Source organism: Dasypus novemcinctus, chromosome 11, assembly GCF_030445035.2.
Source record: "Dasypus novemcinctus isolate mDasNov1 chromosome 11, mDasNov1.1.hap2, whole genome shotgun sequence".
In the NCBI taxonomy this organism is placed as follows: Eukaryota; Metazoa; Chordata; class Mammalia; order Cingulata; family Dasypodidae; genus Dasypus; species Dasypus novemcinctus.
This window is the reverse complement of record NC_080683.1, coordinates 106,566,480-106,586,942: the sequence shown is the minus strand read 5'-3', so window position 1 is coordinate 106,586,942 and position 20,463 is coordinate 106,566,480. Positions and strand designations below refer to the sequence as shown.

The 20,463-nt window shown below is 35.0% G+C and overlaps 1 protein-coding gene across 7 annotated transcripts in view; it reads left to right on the top strand.

The window, feature by feature from the left end:
• The window catches only part of PTPRK (protein tyrosine phosphatase receptor type K), a 575,029-nt gene that overhangs the window by 522,417 nt on the left and 32,149 nt on the right, over positions 1-20,463 (top strand). For 2 of the 7 annotated variants that reach the window (XM_058307405.2, XM_058307403.2), the window contains exons 14-16: positions 5,773-5,911; positions 17,241-17,401; positions 19,133-19,168. In XM_058307405.2, the coding sequence (XP_058163388.1) occupies positions 5,773-5,911; positions 17,241-17,401; positions 19,133-19,168 (336 nt within the window). The remainder of the gene's footprint in view (positions 1-5,772; positions 5,912-17,240; positions 17,402-19,132; positions 19,169-20,463) is intronic. The other 5 variants (XM_058307411.2, XM_058307409.2, XM_058307410.2 and 2 more) reach the window with 3 other exon arrangements.

Below are 20,463 nucleotides of genomic sequence, written 5' to 3'. Positions count from 1 at the left end.
GATGATATTAACTCTGAAAGATATTAACTTGCTCGCTGTCACAAAACAAATAAAAGGAGTCAAGAATCAAAACTGGGTCTTGCTAATGTCAAATCAGGAATACTTTCTATGACACTGAAATTTCCTTGCACTTTGGTGTGGTCTTAGATAGTGGAAGAAGGTGGAAATGGTTGGCCCTGTGAGGGAACAGCTGGCATAGGGGCTTGAAATTTCTGGAAATGCCACACATGTACCAAGTTCATCCCACCCCAACGTCCAAAACAACAAAGATATGTGCCTGATCAGATATGTCACTGTAATTGTTAACAAGAAATCTGAGTGTCTATATGCCAGCACAATCTACCATAAACAGGCTTAGTGTTATTCTTTCATTTATTCAACTAATACTTCTTGTATGCATGCTCCTTGCCAGGTCCTTCTAAAATACAATGGTGAGCCTAATAAACATGACCTCTGCTTTCATGGACTTAATCTTTGCACCACTGGGTAGTCATTGGATGGTTCTAATCAATGAAATGATATGATAAGATTAAAGTATTAGAAATTTCCTATGCTACAGTATTGGTTTTGGTGTGGAACAGGCAGAGAGTTCAGTCAGGGAGGCAAGATATGCAGTAATGTAATCTGGGTGAGAGGTGATGTCACCCTGATTCAAAGTAATAACAGTGGAGATGGAAATGGGAGAGGAGAGATAATTAGGGAATAGTGGTACTTTGTAACTGATTGTATAAGAAAGAGAAATAAAGGGATCCTACATCCCATTGTTCAGAACAATTCTGGTTTTTACGTGTTGCCTTCTCATTCATAACACTACCCTCCTTCACTTTCAAAAGTGTCCCCTTTGGATAATAAATTATATGTTATATTCCTAGAGATAAGGAGTGAGGAGGAGTCAAGAATGAAGTGCAAGTTCCAGGCTTGAACAATTGTGTGATAGTTGTGCTGCTTACTGAAAGGGAGGGCATGCACTGGAGGAGGAACTGGTGTGAGGGCAAGACTATAGGTTCAGGTTTGGACATGGAGTGTTTAAAGCAACTGCAATATATGGAAGTGAAGGCATACAATAATAAATTGGCTGCATGGGTCAGGAGTTCAGTTTGGAGTACTTGGTTAAAAATATAGCTGTGTGGGAGCCATCAGCATAGATGGTAACTAAGCAATGGAAGTGCAGTGAATTTGGAAAGCATGGGAAACAAAGTGAAGAGGTCAAGGTCCCTGGGAATTCAAAGGAACACCTATTTTTAAGGGATGGGTAAAAAAGGAAAGGTCACAAGAGAGGTCTGCAAAGAAGGTCAAAGTCAAGATAACCAGGAGATAGCTGAGTAATGGAAGCCCCAGGAAAAGATGGTTGCAAGAATGAAGAAGCAGTATTGCCAGGTGCCATTAAGAGATCACATAAAATAAGATGAGAAAACCGCACATTGGATTCAGCAATTAGAAATCATTAGAGGCTTTGGTGATAGTGGTTTGGCGGTTTTGGGGGATATAAAAGTGATTGTAGGATATAGAGGTATGACTGGGTAGTGAATGTGAGCAATTTTCCGGAATTATTACTGAGAAGGGATGAAAGCATTAGTGAAATACCTGGAAGATTTGTGTAATTTGTGGGAGGATGATATATCTTAAGGAGCTATAAGTTCACTTAATATATCATGCTTAGAGGCTTCCATCTCTAATATCCATCATGAATGTGGAAAAATGATTTAGTATGATCCTAGCTAATAGAATAATTTCAATGTTTTAAGTAAACTTGAGTGTGTGACATTGAAATTATTTATTTTAAATTTTGTTTTAAAATTATTTTTAAGAGGTGGGAGCAAGAACACAATTCCTAAATTTACTTTTTGTCAGAAAATATGCATTTCATAAATTTGCTTGGTAAAATTGAAATACTGCTTCAGTTTTTTCCCACTGTTTCTTGGCTTCAGGACACTGGGGATTCTTAGAATGTTCTTTAGCAGATTAAAAATAGATAAAGATTTATGGCAAAGGGAACATTGTCTTTGTGCATGTGCATGAATTATAAACGTGGCTCAGGGGTGCAGTCACTATAATAACTTTTTGCGCTCATTCAAGAAAATAGAAAATACTCACTTAAGGCTACTGCTTGTGTTCCCATTAATGGATCTCCTAAGCTTGAAAGACTTTAAGTGGTGTATTTATGTTCCTTGGTTCTAATAGGTTAGGAGCTTAGAAAATCTGTTATTAAAGCATCTAAAGTCATAAATTTCTATCAACTTGCTTGGCTTAAAAGTAGCTTTAATAATAAAAAATGTGACAACTGAAGACCTTGAGGATTCACAAGCAAAGGAAAAGAACCACTGAATCACATGTAGTTAGAGGATGTGCTGGTCCGAGTCTTTTGTGCACCCCAGAAAATCCTGTTCTTAAAGCAAACCCATTCCCATGCCTATAAACGTATTATAGATAGGACCTTTTGATTAGATTCATTTGAGGGTCCTCTTGATTAGATTGTGGAGCTCAGGGTGGATCTTAATCCTCTTACTGGAGTCCTTTATAAATGGAGGAATAAAAGTCTCAGATACAGGAAAAAAAAGTGACAGAGACAGAGAACCTCCAAGAGACTGGAAGAGAGTCTGGAGGCTGGAATCAGTGCAACACAGAGTCTCCGTAAGAAGCTGCCAAGAGGCTGAGGAGAGGAGGCCCGGAGGAGATGAGCTATATACCTGATCCCCCACTGCTGAGCTTGGGGAGAAAGTGTGCATGGAGGAGAAGGCAGAGACTGGCAGAGCAGCCATCATGCCCTGCCATGTGCCTGATCGCCCACAACTGTAGCTTGACGAGGCAGCATCTCCTAATGATGCCTTGATTTGGACACTTTCACAGCTTCAGAACTGTTAAGAGTTTAACCTAGTAAATTCCCATTACAAAAGCCAACCCCTTTCTGGTATATTGCTCCCAGCAGCTTTTAGCAAACTGAAACAGAGAATGTGGCTAGCCTTCTGCACTCAATTTTCATAATTATATTACATTGTTGATGAACAGCTCTTTGTACAAGAGCTGTAATCATAACCAACAAGCTCCCTTACCCAACCCAAACAAATGAACTTGGTGTTTGGGGTGTTTCGTAGGTTGGTTGGTTGATTAAACTTCTGGTAATTTTTCATTGAAGTCTGGTATTTAACACAGACATACAGATTATGACTTTAAAGTAATAACACTAATTTTCATAATAGATGATAGAAGTCTCAATGCTTTGCACCCTGTACACATTGGCATTGTTTTCAGTATCTCTGTTCAAAAATTTACTTTTAGATTTGGATTTTTCATTTCTGGACGTACATTTAGATTCATTCATTGGCAAATCTTTATTATTTAATAAGACTTTAGAAAAATACTTCCTCCTTTGAATTGGAAATTATTTAACCATTACCGTCATGTCAGTTTTCTTATTTGGTTACTAGACCCAGATAGTTGTAAGGCAAGCTGTTCAGACTCTCTAGTGCTAGTTTATATTTGCCTCTGTAAACATTAGGAAAGTATCTGCTTCTGGTGGAATTTAGTAGCTCTGAAGATTCTTATGCAATATAACATATGCTGCTTATGACATAATGTCTTTAGAAAATTATCCCGTAGCATGTGTTATATTGAATTTAAAATGTCATATGAAAAAAAAGTATTGGCATCATTGAACAAGAACGGATCTTCCAGAGAGTTTCAGAAACATTTAATTCTGTAAGTGAGTTATCTATGTCAGAAAATCACTTAGGGATCATTATCATTACCTTCTGAAAGCCAAGTGTAACATAGAACCTGATGAATGTAAGCTTTAATTACTGAATAATGGTGATTCGTTACATGGACTAAAGTTTTGTTGTTTTTTTAGCGGTTCTACTTTACTCTGTTTCACTTCCTATTTTAATCAGTAATCATGTCAAACCATCTAATTTGAGAATTTCAAATAAAAAATATGTTGTTATAGAATTCATATCAACTTTGAAATAGACCCCACCTTGTTTTCAGTATTTCCAAACTCTGTATGTATATACTTTAAAATTGATATGTGTATGTATTCCTAAACTTGCTTCTAGGAAGGAAGAGATCTCCAGTGTTTTAATGCATGTTTTGTTTAATTGATCCATAATGTGTATTAGGAAATGTAATAAGCATTGGACTACCTCTATTCATCATTACGAGATTGGAAATTCCCAGAAGCCTGGATATTTGGAATGTCAAGTTAGAAAGGAAAATTCCCTTTACTTTCAAGAAGAAACAAGCTGAAGGCTTGCTTTTCCTACTTGAGAATAATGGTAACCAAATACTGGACCATGGGGAAGTTTGATCCAATCCAATTGAAATAAGATAAATTAGGACAATATAGTGTTCTCATTTACACTTTTTTCAAGCTATGCCTTTCCTACTTTAGCTGTAACCTACCATTTCTTTTATACAATGATATTTATATTAGACAAATTTGGTTGTTTTGTTGTGTTATTTTACTTTCTTACTTGAAAAAATTAAAAGTAACCTTGTGTTAGTCCCCTTTTGAGTGAAACTGTGGCTGATGGGAAAACTGGAGCAGATATTTAGATGGGGTATGGGCAGAGAAGGGGGAAGAAGCTGAGAGAGATGCTAAAGAAAAAGAATTGGAAAGTAGAAAATTATTTTTTTTAAAAAGGAGAATTAGCAAATTTTCTGTTGGAAAAAGATGAGGTTAAATTTAGAGACTCAGTTGTGTGTCTTTGAGCCAATATCTCTTGGCTTCATATGCAACCCACTGCACTGGGTGTTTTGAAGCAGTTTCCCAAATATTCCTGATCTAAGAATCACCTGGACTTTGGTCTCACAAAGCTTCTTAGTGGTAAGGACCATGGATATGGAAATATTGAGAAATGATGCTTTAGAAGATAGAAGGTGTATTAGAGTTTGTCTCTGTCCTTCAGCAGTTTATAATCTCCCCTTCTCTCTCTAAGGCTCAATTTTTTAAATCTGCAAAATGTAAATAATAATACTTTTCTTGCCAGTTTTCAAGATAAATAAGGTAAAAGGAAAATGCCTTCAGAGGGTTACTGGAACTTCTGAATTGATTAAAGTTAATCATTTTAATTGTTGATCATTTTAATTGCATATATTGGGGAGTGTGGTTTGGGGAAAGAAAGAAAGTGGGGAAATATAAAGAATTTTTTTAAAATCTTCATCTTCTCAAAGTTTATTATCTGGGTTTTATTGGGTAAGAGAATTCCTTGATGCATGTATTTTGCTTTTCTTCTATGAAACCAGCTGTTCATCTAAAAGCTTAAATATGCAATCATAAACTCAAACCTTCTAGACCTTAAAACTCGGAATTTATTTAACTCAGTCCCTTGTGTCCTGAACAGTACCTTCTACCCTGCCTTAAAGCACACTGCCCGATATCTTAAGTTTGAAATCAAGATGTATTTGCTGAATGAACTGATGAGCAGATGAATATCTAAATCTAACCCCATTTCTTCCAATGACCTATTGGCCAAAAGCCTTGCATTCTGATTTTTTTAAGGAAATTTGGAGAAAAGTAGTTTACCGTTTGCTTTGGTAGTTTTTTCTGAATTTTTGTTTCATTTTTTATATTTCAAAAATCCTTAGAGAGTTTTCCCTTTGATCTAGGCTAAACCCCTCATGCTGTATTTTAGCATGCTTCTGTATGTATATTTTCATATTATTTTTATTAAAATAAAATATTAAATTTTGCCTTTTTATAGTAATTTTTGGCTGGAAATATTTTCTGTGTGTTAATTAGCTGCTTTCAGTAACTTATTTTTTTAATTCGTTTAGCAGCAGCAACAGAAGAACCAGAAGTGATTCCAGATCCTGCCAAGCAGACAGACAGAGTGGTGAAAATAGCAGGAATCAGTGCTGGAATTTTGGTGTTCATCCTCCTACTCCTAGTTGTTGTATTAATTGTAAAGAAAAGGTAAGATTTGATATTGTCCTGTCCTACTCATTTAGGATTTATGTCACTAGTTTCCAAACACCTGTTTTCTCAAGCTCTTTTAAGTTGGAAAGAATAACAAGAAGAATTGAATTTTAACAATGTTGCCAGCATCTATTTCTCATATTTTTAAAAAATAAAATCCTTATTGTTTACTTGCAATTTACTTTTGGATATATGCATATATGTTTTATTTCATCAAGTTGACTTTTAAATTGATGTTAGAATTTATATTTCTCAAAGGCAAAGATAATTGTGATGTTTTATATTAAGTTTGAAATGTTATTTATTAAGAATGTCAAAATATGGGTTTATTGTGATGCTTGGCTATGGTCTATGACTTGTTTTCTTACTCTGTATTTTTCTCTATTGTCATTAAAAATAAGATATGAGAAAAAATATAAACATTATTTAGTGAAATTTTATGTTAAATATTCTCTGACTAAAAACTTGAGCATTTAAAAATAAAATCAAAGTTTTTTTTTAATTAAACCGTATTTTATACTGTATCAACCCATATCGCCATCTTCTGGAATTGTATGAAGGTGCTAAGACCAACTGCAATTTAAACTAAATTCTATTCTGTAGATTAAAATATACTGCTGAAAATCAATTCAAAGTATTTCTTAAATTTTGAAAATAATTTAAATATTTTCCCATTACATAAAATGTCATAGTCTGTAACACATTGTCTTAATAACCATCAAAACTCTAATCCTTCCTATCGTGTATTTTAGATAATGCTACACTTTGGGAGGCCTTTTTTTCTTTTAATTTTTACACACAGAGTACTATCCTAAAACAGTTTTACGTATAGAAGTCTAATTTATGGATTATAATGAATAATACAATAATCAATGTTGTTTACATTACATCATATAGTATATCATTATTATTATTTTATACTCAAATAAAGCATTGACATTATAGATAAGACTCATACTACATGTCTTAACAATTCCATCAGAGTTTATTTTAATGTATTGCCTCTTTACAATTATCTCCTGGAGATATATATGTTGGAGAAGACACATCTGCATTAGAAATATTAGGTATGCATTGTAGTGTTTTGTGTTAAATTAGCGACATATGTGCTTTCCCCAATAGTGCTTTCTCTTTTTGCTGTTGTCTACCTCTGTGGTTGGAAAATATATCATATGTGAGGCAAGAAGACCTAAGCATTTCAGTAACAGAAATTTGCCAGTGAAGACCCATAAGATCATTGGCTACAACCTTGAGATCTTATATCCTTCTTTAGTTTAAATTTAGTTTGGGAGCATTAATTAAACTAAGCATTTTAGAGAATTAGCTAAACCTTGCTTCACAACTGCGTTATTCCAGTGACTTCAGGCTGGATCTGAGAGCTTGGAAGTGACTTCAAATTATGCCCCCTCTCAGATAGAATTGGGATAAACTTAAATGGTTATGTTTATTTGCCATGTATTTGGAAACATTTCTTTGGGATTGATTGATCCCCTTATCCATGGCCCTCTGTTTTAGGAGCAAAAAAAGAATTGAAACTTAAATTTCCTAACATACACTAAACCAGATACTAAGCTAGATCTTTTTTGGGGGATCAATGCTCTCTGACAGCACTGTAAAATTGTATAATATATCAAACTGTTCTTTTTCCAGTTCATATCTTAAATAGTTGGATAAGTGAGCCTTTTTATTAAGATGTTTAAAGTTTGCTAATTTTTCTTAATTTTGCTTTAATTTATTGTCTTTTGATAGAAAGCAGCTAGGGTTTTGTTTTTGTTTTTTCTCTTCCTACCATCATCTCTTTTGCTAGGAAGAGTTGCAATTTTATAAAGTTCCATGTTTAAATATGTAACCTCTGATTGTTATATCAAAATTACTTGAACCCCTGAATTACCTAACCAACTTTGTAATGATTTCTACGTTTGAGTAGTATACATCATACATGTATGATTTAATCAGAAGTATGTTTATTGTAAATACACAAAAGCATAGATATTAATAATTAGTTTGGATATTATCAAGGCTAGCCAAACGATTTCAGTCTATAATGTAGTTTTCCTTTTTAATACATTTATAATAAAATATTGGAAAAGCAAATTATTTTAGCCTCTAATCTGTATTTTTATGAGAAATTGTTTCTCTAATAAGACTCTATCCATTACTGACATTAATATATGTAGGTATATTTATCATGTTGGAAAAAGGTTCCATGTATTTCTGGTTATTTTGTAAAGAAATGGGTTGGAATTTGGCTTAATACAATTTTTCAGCTGAGGGTATATATAAAGTAACTTCTTAGGCTAAGAAAAGGGATATTGCATCTTTCAAAACGCAATGTCATTTTTTAATTTAATTGCTGTTGAATTATTTCCAAGTGTATGGCATTCTTCATTAGTTACGCATTATAATTTAAATGTGCAGCGTGAATACACTAATATTTTCAAACACCAAAATTTGAAATTATTTTCAATACAGTAAATGTTTGTGCATATTATGTTCACATACATCTACTGAAGAAATAATTTGTGTGTATATGTATATAGTATATGGTACATATGTATAGTCACATAACATACCTATATACCTGTGTGCCATGAAGATATAATGACTTGTTTATAGACATTTAGGTGTCATTCTGCCTAAATTATATATTAACCTATTAGATCTTTATGTATGATATCTAAAGAAAAATAGCCTATTTAGTATACAAGTTCTATACACAGCTGTTCCATCTGTCATGACATTTAGATGGTAATGGATGATATTATGCTTAACTGCATGTTGATAATACACAATCCATTTAATTTTTCCTTTTTTTTGGCAATAAAAGAAACGTCAGCATGTTATTTTTTCCAAATTTGTATTTAAATTTTATTTTTCTGTTGCATATCTGCCTATTTAACTGCATGGCAAAAGAAATCTAACCAATGCATGAGCAAATTGAAATGCAAACCAAAGAAACATGAATTTTATTTTATTTTTATTTTTAACGCACATTTTTCTGCTTTATTGAATGTGACAGAATCACGCTTTTCATTCACCATTGCTTCTCTTTTTCCACTGTCTGTGATTTGCTTGCCAGGAGGAGCTACTATTCTTACTCCTACTACCTGTAAGTAGAAAACGGGTGATGTCCGACTTTACATGTGTTAAAGATGCAGTATCCCTTTTCAAAAAACAACAACAGAGAATGTTTGCAATTTTGGTGACATTTTCAAAAAATATATTTTTCTGGACGCTAAGTCCTATAAAGGTTATTCATTCCTTATTTTGCTAATCTTTTTTTAAAAGGGATATTGTATTTCTGTATGTTCAGCTACTTTTAACTTTTATTTACAAGTTTCCATGAGTAGCTTTAGTTATAGCCAAAAACATCATTTATTTACTTATGTCAAACCTGTTCCTGAGGCTAAAATGTGGGTACCTCAATCATCGACAGAGACAGTGATTGTAACTCACTAACCCTTGTCTTCATACAATAGTGTTATATTTGACAAAATGAACGAAATCCTGTGTTCTAATGAATTATTAGGAATACATTCACAATGCCCTCAGGATGCAAATCAGATCGGGTCTGCCTGTGATAACATCTCTCTCCACCTTTCCAGGAATTCAGAATGGCTTATAACTTAAAGGGTTAGAATGTCCTTGATCTGGCTATCAAGGCAAATAGTATGCTCTTGTGAAAACAAAGAGATAAAATCATAATGTTACAATGACAAAGAAACAAAGACTCTTTCTAGAGAAGTAAAAGTCAGTTTGTTTATTATACCTCAAACATGGCAGTGGTTTATTTATTTATTATTTAATTTCTACTTATTATTTTTTTATTATTTGGCAAGGTCAAAGAAAGCTCTTGTCAACATCCACAGGTAAACATACAGGCATCTCTTACCTCCTTTTCTCCTCCAGAGTTTCTGGGTTCATCCTAGACTCTGGTGTGGAATGCTCGTTTGGATAAGGTTTGATAGAATTGTGTACTCACGTCTTCCTGCATCATTGTCATTTTACCACCTTAGATGCCAGAGTAGTTATTCGTTCCATCTAAAGGAATGTTCCAACAAGCATTCTTGGACTTTGTCTGACCAATATTTGATTCACCAACTTTCACAGTTTAAGGATTAAGATTAAGTTTAGTTGGAGCATATATCCCACAGTATTTATAGCACCAGGTAAATATAAGCTAGCCTTACAACAAAATTAAATAACAATCTCAATGACAATTATAGAATTCTGCCAACATTTTAAATATGATTCATATTTGGCTTCCTAAAATCTGCTAAAGTAAGTATGTGTAAATGAACAGTGCTCCTAGCTTATTGTGATGAATCATACTATCCTTGTTAAATCATGTTTCACCCAGCCAAGATAAATTAACTGTATAGTTTCATACAATGGTGGAGCACTTTTTCCCTTTTAGCCCACCCATACATCCACCTACAAAAGTTTATACTGTTGGCTGTTCTAATAATGCAAGTCATTTGCACATCTGTCAAACTCAAGTAGTTGCAAAATGAATTGCTTGACTGGCCTGAAGTGCAGATTATATGTGCTGGTTGCATGGGAAGAAACAAAATAACAAACATACAGAGAACCGGTTGGGCATTTAATTATGAGAATGTCAATTAGCTTGCCATTAACTATCAATGTATTTGTAGTAATAGAATGGGATGGCCTTTTTTGGTGGGTGGATGACATTGCTATATAAAGAACTGTGTAGCAGATTATGATAATGCAATTGTCATATTTCAGACTATTGGCATTATCAATAATAACTAGAAAGTATGTCAGAGATATGCTTTAAAAGGCAGCTTGATCATACCTGGTAAAGCCAGTCTGAATTAGAGGCTTTTAAATAAAAGTAGAAATAAACTATAGTAGAACTTGAAAACTAGATGAGCTCTTTGAGCTAGCATTCATTGGCATTATCATGTGTAACTAAATGTCAGTTCTTGGTAAAAATACTTGATTCTGGCATTAATTTTTGTTTGTTTTGAGATAACCTGAATAATAGCCTACCTCACAGGATTGTTGTGAGGATTACTGTATAAGAACCAAGTTGATAACGCATGGCTGGCAGATAATAACAAAGGTTGTATTCCCCTGAAGCATATCAAGTAATAAAGATTTGTAAGTCTGAAAAATGAAAGTCCTTTGTTGTCATGAAAACGTTTGTCTGTCAGGCATTTGATGAATTCTTCACATTTTCTTCAATACTGAAATACATATGCATTATACATGCTTTAAAGTAAAGTCTCAAAGTTTAAACTTGTCTTTGCCACTTGGTCAAAACTGTCTTCAAATTTTAACATTATTTTGAATCCAAATTTCAGGTATGTTATTTTCATCCAATTCAGTCTCAACTTATTTTCGAAATTAATTCATTCTTTCTTCTTGCCCAAGAGAAAAAGATTGTGTTATTTTTTAAACTATTATTTCACTGTTCTAACCTTGAAAAATGGCAAAACATCTGCCCTACATTTGCATTAGTCTTCCCAAATTTATCACAGCTGTTTAACTCCTAGAGTTAGTAGATGATTTATATTATGCTATATTTTATAATGTGGCCCTAAGAAAAAAATGGTAGCAATTGCATACCATATAAGATCTTAGTCTTTGGAATCATGTCATCCTTTACTTTTTATTAGATAGATAACCTTGAGCAAGTTATTTCATTTCTCTGAGTCACAATGACTCACATATTTATCTAAAATCCTTATGCCTTTTTCATCAGGTTAATCTAAGAATTAACCTGATGAAAAGGGCCAAGCATATAACAGACCTAAATTCACCCATTCAGCAACTGTTTACTGAGTGCCTACTATGTGCCAGGCATTGCTGTAAATATTAGAAATATACAGAGAGACAAAGGCCCCCATGGAATACACAGTAGGCAAAACACAATCAAAAGGGTAATTGCAATGTGTGATGAGTGTTATTAGAGGGAGAGAACTCAGCTGTAAGTATACTTAGTAGGGAATCCTGACCTAAGACAGGCTGTCTGATAAAACCTCCCTGGTGAAGTGGCCTTTAAGCTGATGCAGAATGGATGGAAGTTACCCAGATACTAGAGGTAACAGAACGTTGAAGGACCAAGAACAAATATCCTGTATAAAAACCTAGAAGAATGTTTGGAATCTGGGGCCTGTAGGCTAAATAGCATCTGCTGATGTTTAGTTTGGTCCACACAGTGTTTCAAAACAAAACAAACAAAAATTAAGAGAAATCAAGGGATTTAATATAAACATCAGGTTCATGGCTTCTGTTAAAAAATCAAACAGCCAGAAGCTCAACACCGCCATCAAATGCCAGTAGTCATTTAAACAAGCTGCCTCCGCAGTCCTCACCTTTCCAATATGGTGTCTAAACATTGGCAATGTCATTCATTTGCATTACCATTCTGAGACCTATAAATTTGCACAAGCTGTTATCCCCCACACACACTTAGAAAAAATAAATAATAGCATTTTCAATGAATGGGACAATCATGGCTAATAAATGATGGTGATGGTGGGTGATGGTGATACTGTAGGAGTAGTGATGGTGGTGGTTGTAGTAGTAGTAGTTCTTATTTTTGTCATTGTTTTCTTATTATTATTATGAATACTATCATTATCATTATTATTATTTCTTTTTAAAAATTAAGGTCATTTCAATCTCCCAATTTAACTTTTAACTATCCTATTTAGGTGACAGTTCTGCCATGACAATGTAGAGTGTGTGTGGCAGTTTGAGATTATTTTTTGAATCCCAAAAAAAGAAAGACCATGTTTGTAATCTAATCTATTTCTCTGGTTGTGATATCCTCTGATTATATTAAATTTAGTTAAGATGTCTTTGATTAGATTATCCAAGATTGCTTTGGAGGCCTTTTGATTTGGCCACATAGGTAAGGTGTAACTCAGATTGAGTCCTGGCTCCTTTGATGGGTCTGATGTAAATGGTCACTCACACACAGACAGGCACATGGAAGTAGAGCTCTGTCATTTTTGATCCTGCCACGTGACAGGAGAAGGCTCGAGCAGGGCCCCGGGAGAGATGAGCCATTTGCCTGATAGTTTGCCGCTGACTTGGGGAAGAGAACAGGATACCTGAGACTGATATAAGAAGCCCTAAGAAGCCCTAAGAGACAAGCCTATGTCAACCTTCATATTGTGATATGAGATCACCAGCTGTCTTGCTTCAAAACATGGCAGCTGACTTTGGGAGAAGGTACCTAATGTGTTACCTTGAGTTGAACTTTGATGCAAAATAAACACCCTTTGTAAAAGCCAACCGATTTCTGGTACTTTCCATTGACAACCCTTTGGCAGACTAATACAGAAATTGGTGCAATGAAAGTGGGGTTGTGCTGCTTGTAATTACCAAAAATACTGTAACAGTTTTATAAATGGGTAATATATATATAAATGGGTAAGGTGCATGTTTGGAGGACTTGTGAGATGCTTGATAAAAAAGGGCTAGATTGCTTTAAAGAGACTAATGGTAGGAATATGGAGCCTAAAATTATTTCTGATAAGACTGTAGAAGGAAATAATGAAACTATTATTGGAAACTAGAGAAAAGGTGATCCATGTTTTAAAGTTACAAAGAACTTAGCAAGATTGACTCCTGGTATTATATGGAAGGCAGAATTTGAAAATGACATCCTTGGACATTTAGCTAAGGAGAATTTGCAAACTAAATGTGGAGAATGTGGCCTGGCTTCTCCCTGAATCTTATAGCAAGATGCAAGAGGAAAGAGATAAGTTGAGAACTGAATTGTTGGGCACAAAGAAACCAGAGACTGATTCCAGAAATTCCAAGCCTCCAGATGATAGTGCCCCATTTGAGGAATTAACTCAAGTTGGAACTTCTAAGTCAGTATTGAAAATGCAATTATACAGGAAAGACTTGTAGAAAGTCTTATTGTCTGATAACTTGGACTGCTGCTTCCTACATGCTAAATCAACAAGTTTTTTGAGAGATCTGTATGAACAAAACCACTTTCAGCATGGATTAAAAGGGACAGGATTGGGAGAGATAGAAGGGAAAATGGCTTTAAGAGGAAAATGAGGGAAGCAAACGTGGCTCAACTGATAGAGCATCCGCCTACCATATGGAGGGTCCAGGGTTCAATCCCCTGGCCTCCTGACCCATGTGATGAGCTGGCCCACGCACAGTGCTTTCGTGTGCAGGGAGTGCCGTACCACGCAGGGGAGCCCCCATGTAGGGGTATCACATGTGCAAGGAGTGCACCCCACAGGAGAACCGCCCCATGTGAAAAAAGTGCAGCCCACGCAGGAGTGGCACTGCACACACGGAGAGCTGACACAGCAAGATAACGCAACAAAAAAGAGATGCAGTTTCCCAGTGCCACTGGAAAATGCTAGCGGATGCAGAAAAACACATAGCGAATGGACTCAGAAAGTGGACAATGGGAAGGGGGGAAAAATAAATGAAAAATAAATCTTTAAAAAAAAAAAAAAAAGAGGAAAGCCATGGAAGCTGAGGTCTGGAATTAAGACATCTACTTGGGCCATGAAAGGGACCCCACCCATGTATATGGAGAGGGTGAGTTTGCCCCGGCTTTTGAAGAAGATGGGTGTTCCGGCCTGCTGTTCAGGGCAAGTTTGGCCACCCCAAACTATAGAGAGGTTGGTGTGCATTCCTGGTGGTTAAGGAGAGTTAGGTCACCACCCTACTTCTCTGAAGGGGGTGGACCTGTTCCCTATAGGTTGGGAGAGTGAAGTTGCCACCCCACTGCTCTAAGGGGGTTGGCTTGTGTGCCAGAGATTAGGGACAATGTTGTCACCACCTCATGGTAGTAAGGAGGTTGAGACTGTGCCCCAGAGACTGGGGAAAGTGTGGCCATTACCCAAATATTCTTAGAGAGTGAGGTTGGAGCTCAGTCACCACCCAAATCCTTGATGAGGGTGGAACTAAGAAAAGAGCCATTGGGCAAACTTGTAGAAAAGGTGGGCCCCCATAAGGCCCTGAGGAGAGGAAGAAACCATCATTTTAAGGATGATTCTCAGACTTTGAAATCTAATAGAGTATGACCTGCAGGTTTCAGAACTGTTGGTGACCAGTGATGCATGATTCCTTCAAATATTCTCCTGTGGTAATGCAGATGTTTACCATATGTCTGCCTCAGTTGTATATTGGAAGCAGATAACTTGTTTTGTAAATTTCACAGTCTACAGCCAGAGGGAATTTGCCTCAAGACAAACTGTATTCCTGTAACTGATTTTGATGTGATATTGTACTTAGCATTGCTACCGAAATGATTTAAGTTTTTTTGGAATATTGTAATACCTTTTGGAGATTCAGAGGGTGGAGCGTGGCAGTTTGAGATTATTTTATGAATCTGAAAAAGAAAAAGATCATGTCTGTAAACTAGTCTATTCCTCTGGGTATGATATCCTTGATTATATTAAATTCAGCTGAGGTGTCTTTGATTAGATTACCTGCCAAGATTGCTTTGGGGAGTTTTTGATTTGACCACATAGGTAAGTGTGACTCAGATTGAGTCCCCACCCCTTCAAGGGTCTGATATAAACAGGCACACACACACACACAGACACGGGAGAGAACTCTGTCATTTTTGATCCTGCCATGTGAGAAAAAGGAGAAGGCTCAAGCAGGGCCTGGGGAGAGAAGAGCCATTCACCTGAAAGTTTGTAGCTGACCTTGGGAAGAGAGCAGGATAACTGAGACTGATAAAGGATGCCCTAAGAGTCAAGCCCTGTGCCAATCTCCAGCTGAAATCAGAAAGAGAGGAAGCCCAAAGCAGAAGGCTAGCAGAGATCGTCAGCCGTCTTGCTGCAACAGGTGGCAACTGCTTCGGTGAGAAGGTACCAAATATGGAACCTTAAACTGGACTTTCCATGACCTTGGAACTGTAAGCTTTTATCCTAAATAAATACCCTTTGTAATAGCCAACAGATTTCTGGTACTCATTGGCACCCCTTTGGCAGACTAACATAGTACTATAATTCTCAGAGAAAAATATTCTACACAGGAGCAGGACTCAAATTGCTAGATTTATTTTCATGAAGGAAAATCCTTTGGGCATAAACTCAATCTATTAAATGAGACTTTTAAAAGTATTTGTAGCATATTTACTCTAGTATAGATACTAAATGGCAATCCGAAGAAAAATGCTAATATATTCCAGCTTAAAAAGGGTGGTGTTAAAACAACTGAAGAATATTTCTGAGCTAACTACTGCCATAAACTTAAAAACATAATCTGCCTTGTGTAGACTTTTTTTTCCATACCATCACTACTCTCACCACCTCCCAATCACAAAATGTTTACCTATACCTGTGAATTACGTAATTGTATTACTTTTAGAGGCTTTTTGAGTGCTGTTTCTTGTTAGGGTAATTATAAACTATATTATGCCTTTAATCTTTTTTTTCTTTACACTTTTCATGTGCAACATTCACAAAGAACCAGAATACATTTTATATCCTTGATACGTAATATAAAGATGACAGTATTTGTGTAGCTTAAAATTCTAGCTCTGCTAATTTCCAAATCCCACAAGTCATTTGCCCTGCTGCATGTATAAGGCAGTACTGGATACTTTGTCAGGTAGTTCCAAAACACGTTTTGAGGATTTGATCATGTTTCTAATCCAAGGTGTTGATATTTTATATAATACATCTATATAGTATTTTAAAAAAATGTTTCAGAGTACTTTTCTTATATGGTATAGAATTTAACACCATATACTCATGTATAGTAAAATTTTATCCAGCAGTGGTTTATTCTAAAAGTCTTTCAGTTAGGTTTGGATTAAAGTTATAAATATATTGCTAAATATGTTAACAGTACACATTTTGCATTTTTAATTAGTAATAGCACGAAGAATGAAGAGAGGAGTAATTATTTATTTCAATTGTGTGATGATAATAAAACTTGAAGAGTAGCATATATTTGTAGGAGTAACTTCTTAAAATTGTTCAAAAAAATTAGTCACCCAGGAGGAAAACCAAACTTTAGCTTTAGCTTAAATCTTCCTTGAGCTTCTCTACAAGGGACATCTTTATGGTTTTCATAAAATATGGTTATGTTTCCTGACATTTATTTTAACCATAGGATAAAATACAGGAAATGCTGGTAGTTTGAGTTAACACTTGAATGTTGAAATCTCCAGGTGACAAAAAAACAGTTTCATATCAACCAAATAATGTAATTGTTTGAATGTCAACCTCAATTCTTGAAATGATGACCGGTCCTTAGAGTTTCTAAACTCAGGCTGTCCTGAGCTTCTGACTGCTGGTGTCAACTCTCCTTCAAGCCACAGGCTAAGGCTTCTCTTTTATATTTGCCTTGACAGCAAGCTTGCTAAGAAACGCAAAGATGCCATGGGGAACACCCGGCAAGAGATGACTCACATGGTGAACGCTATGGATCGAAGTTATGCTGACCAGAGCACCCTACATGCAGAAGACCCTCTTTCCATCACCTACATGGACCAACATAATTTTAGTCCAAGATGTAAGTTCTTCATTAAATTTTTAATTCATGGTTTTTCAAGCTCATCAAGTCCCTTTTGAATGCTACACATTGCCCAGTAAGACAGTGGGACGAAGCAGATAGAGAGAAAAAGAGATAGAAAATATTATTTTCAGTCTGAAAAGATCTTCCAAACATGCACCACTCTGAACGAACCATCTGTCATTGTTTTGATTAAGTTAATCTGTGGCCTAAATAAAAGTTCTTGCTGGAATTTGCGTAAGATAAGTGAGCACAAGATAAATTTCTTTTTGAGATATGAGAAAACATAACAATCCTTTCTGAGAACTACTGGCATGGGTAAAATTATTCCACTAAAATATTATACTTCGGACTCATGGAGAATTTCAATAAAAAAACTTTAACTAAGGGAAAGAAAAGTCACCATGCTTTTAAGTAGCAGGTGTATAGTACAGATGTATACCTGAATTGGGAAAATGACAGGTGAACCTGAAATCCCTGTATCCAGCCCTCCATGCTTCCTTCCCTCCCTTTCTGTCTCCATCCATCAATCCACCCATCCATCCACCCATATTAAGAATTTCTAACGTTGATCTAGGAAGGAAGACCTTTTAAAATATTCCCACTTGAAGTACTGTCTATTTTCAGGTGATTTGGATAATTTATACCACAATCAGTTTTACTGTTTCATATTCAGAATTCCTATGGATTTTATCTTCTGTTCCATCATCCCTGTGTTTAAGTTACTTACAAGTTAAATTATCTGATTTTGTTTCTTTAAATTCTTAAGTAAAATTGATGCTTAAGGAATTCAAATCATGTTTATCCCATGACCATTTATATACAGAGGCATTCTGCCACAGATTCCAAGACTGCTTACCCCAGTTTGAAAAACATGTATGAAGAAAGAAAGAAACAATGAAAGTATTATTTCCTATATAGTTTTATAAACATATGTTATGGAAAGGTTGAGAACATAAAATATTTCAGGTTTTCTGGAGAGGGAAGTTATTTCTGAAATGTTTAGCTTGGTGAAAATTTTCAGTAATTATTGGCCCTTGCTGTAGTCCATCATTTTCCCAAGTATTTATCTGTATTACATTAGTATTTAGAAATGCTATCTGAGTCATTTCAGAATTTAGTTTAAATCATGATAGGGCCTTTCTGACTATATTGTTCTTATTTCAATGTACGATAAATGGGAGAGGAGAACATAAAATACTATTATATTATTATTAGAAGTAAGTTTTGTTGAAAATATAGAATCACCATCTCTCAAACCATTTGATTTAATAATTTAATCATTGAAGGTTTTTAAAGCATTTTCTTTCCCAAACTTTGCAAGGTAATACTATTAGGATGTTTGATTCAGCAGCTATAAATAAATATCTACTTATGAATTTGAAGAAACAAATCTGTTTCCTACACTTAACTGAATAACCGTTTCTTCTAATTTTATTGTCTTTTTAATGGAAAGTTGAATCTTTCTAGCTTTTAGAGTTGAGCAGAGCATGGAATTTAAAAAAAGAAAATTATAGATGCACTTTTCCCTTTTTTTTTTTTTTTTTTTTTTTTGCGGTAAATTACCCAAGCTGGAATGGAAAATTTTAATTCTGCAGGTTGCAGTAACCAAAGAATGTTTAATAATTCTATTTTTAAAGAAGATATCAGTCTAGTTTAATGAAAAGAGAAACAAGTTTAAAAGACAACTTTAGGGCAACTTATTCCTTCATGAACTTTGTCTTCCCACAGTGCCCAATGATCCACTTGTGCCGACTGCTGTGTTAGGTGAGGCCCTAATTCTTAATCATCTTTTCTTGCATGGATCACACCTCCTTGCATGGGTTACAGTTTTGTCCACAGAGTGTTACTGAAGGGCAGGAAGCAGCTTGATTTTGAAAACAGACAGGCATGCCCTTATCAGAGAACAGCTGTAGCCAACTGTATCAGCTCAGGGTAGATTTCAATTTAGTGAATTATGCTGGTTACATAATTATATTTTAAGTTTCTTAGTCCTGGTAGATTGGTAACAAAGGTACAAATGCCCTTAACATGTGGTTAAAGTTTAATAAATGGCTGATGTTTATACCCCCAAGCTAGTAGAATGAACCCTCATGTATCAGTCTTAGGGGCCAAATGCCACCTGAATGAAAATTAGCTTTGTTGTAGAAAATTTACTTGCCAGAAAGGAATTATCTAAATCTCCCTAAATCTTAAATACTTTAACAAGCAAAGATTAGGAATGTGTGCATTTATTTTTTATCTTTATTAAAATTTTAAAATGCAAGTAAAGTTGCCAGCACCTGTTGTGGGGTTTTGCTTTCTATATGAACCTTCTGTGATAAGCAGAGTTCTATTTCAAGAAATTTAAAACAAGCCACTTGGTTTACCACTGTGAAACAGTAAAGACAACCACTTTTGCTGTTGATGATTAAGGCCTTTTCAGGAATAAACTTAGGTTGATTTATTAATATAATTATATATTTAAGAAAGGAGTGAGTTATATTTCAATTTGCACCCTCTTTCTTGATCAGTTACCCACCAATGATTCATGACCAGTTTGCTTGTATGAGCACAAGTTCCATACTAGTTTTACCACCGGGTTTCTAATACTTAAACTTTTAAACAAAGAAATATGAGAATTGCAAGACAATTTATAATGTAAAAATACCCAATTCTTATGTTATTTATATTTATTTCTTATGGGCATAGAACTTTTGTCTACATTTTATCCATATATTCAGTATTCAACTACATTTTCAAAATTTCTAAATTCACCTAGAGATATGAAAATCAAATTGAAATAAATGCCAAAACTGAACAAATATATCTGATACAATATGTATAAATAACACGTGCAGTTCATTTCTTAGAAGAGCTTTGCGTGAATAGAGGTTTGTCACTTAGGGATAAGGGGAGTTAAAGAAAAAATCTGAACAATACAACTAATTCACTTAGGTAGAATACACTCCTGTATTCACTAAAATCGTTATTTAAATTCATTGTGTTATAACTGATGGGAAGAATATGTGTTTTAAAAGCATCCATATGTCAATGATCTCTGTCTTGGGCTGTGCTCTCCC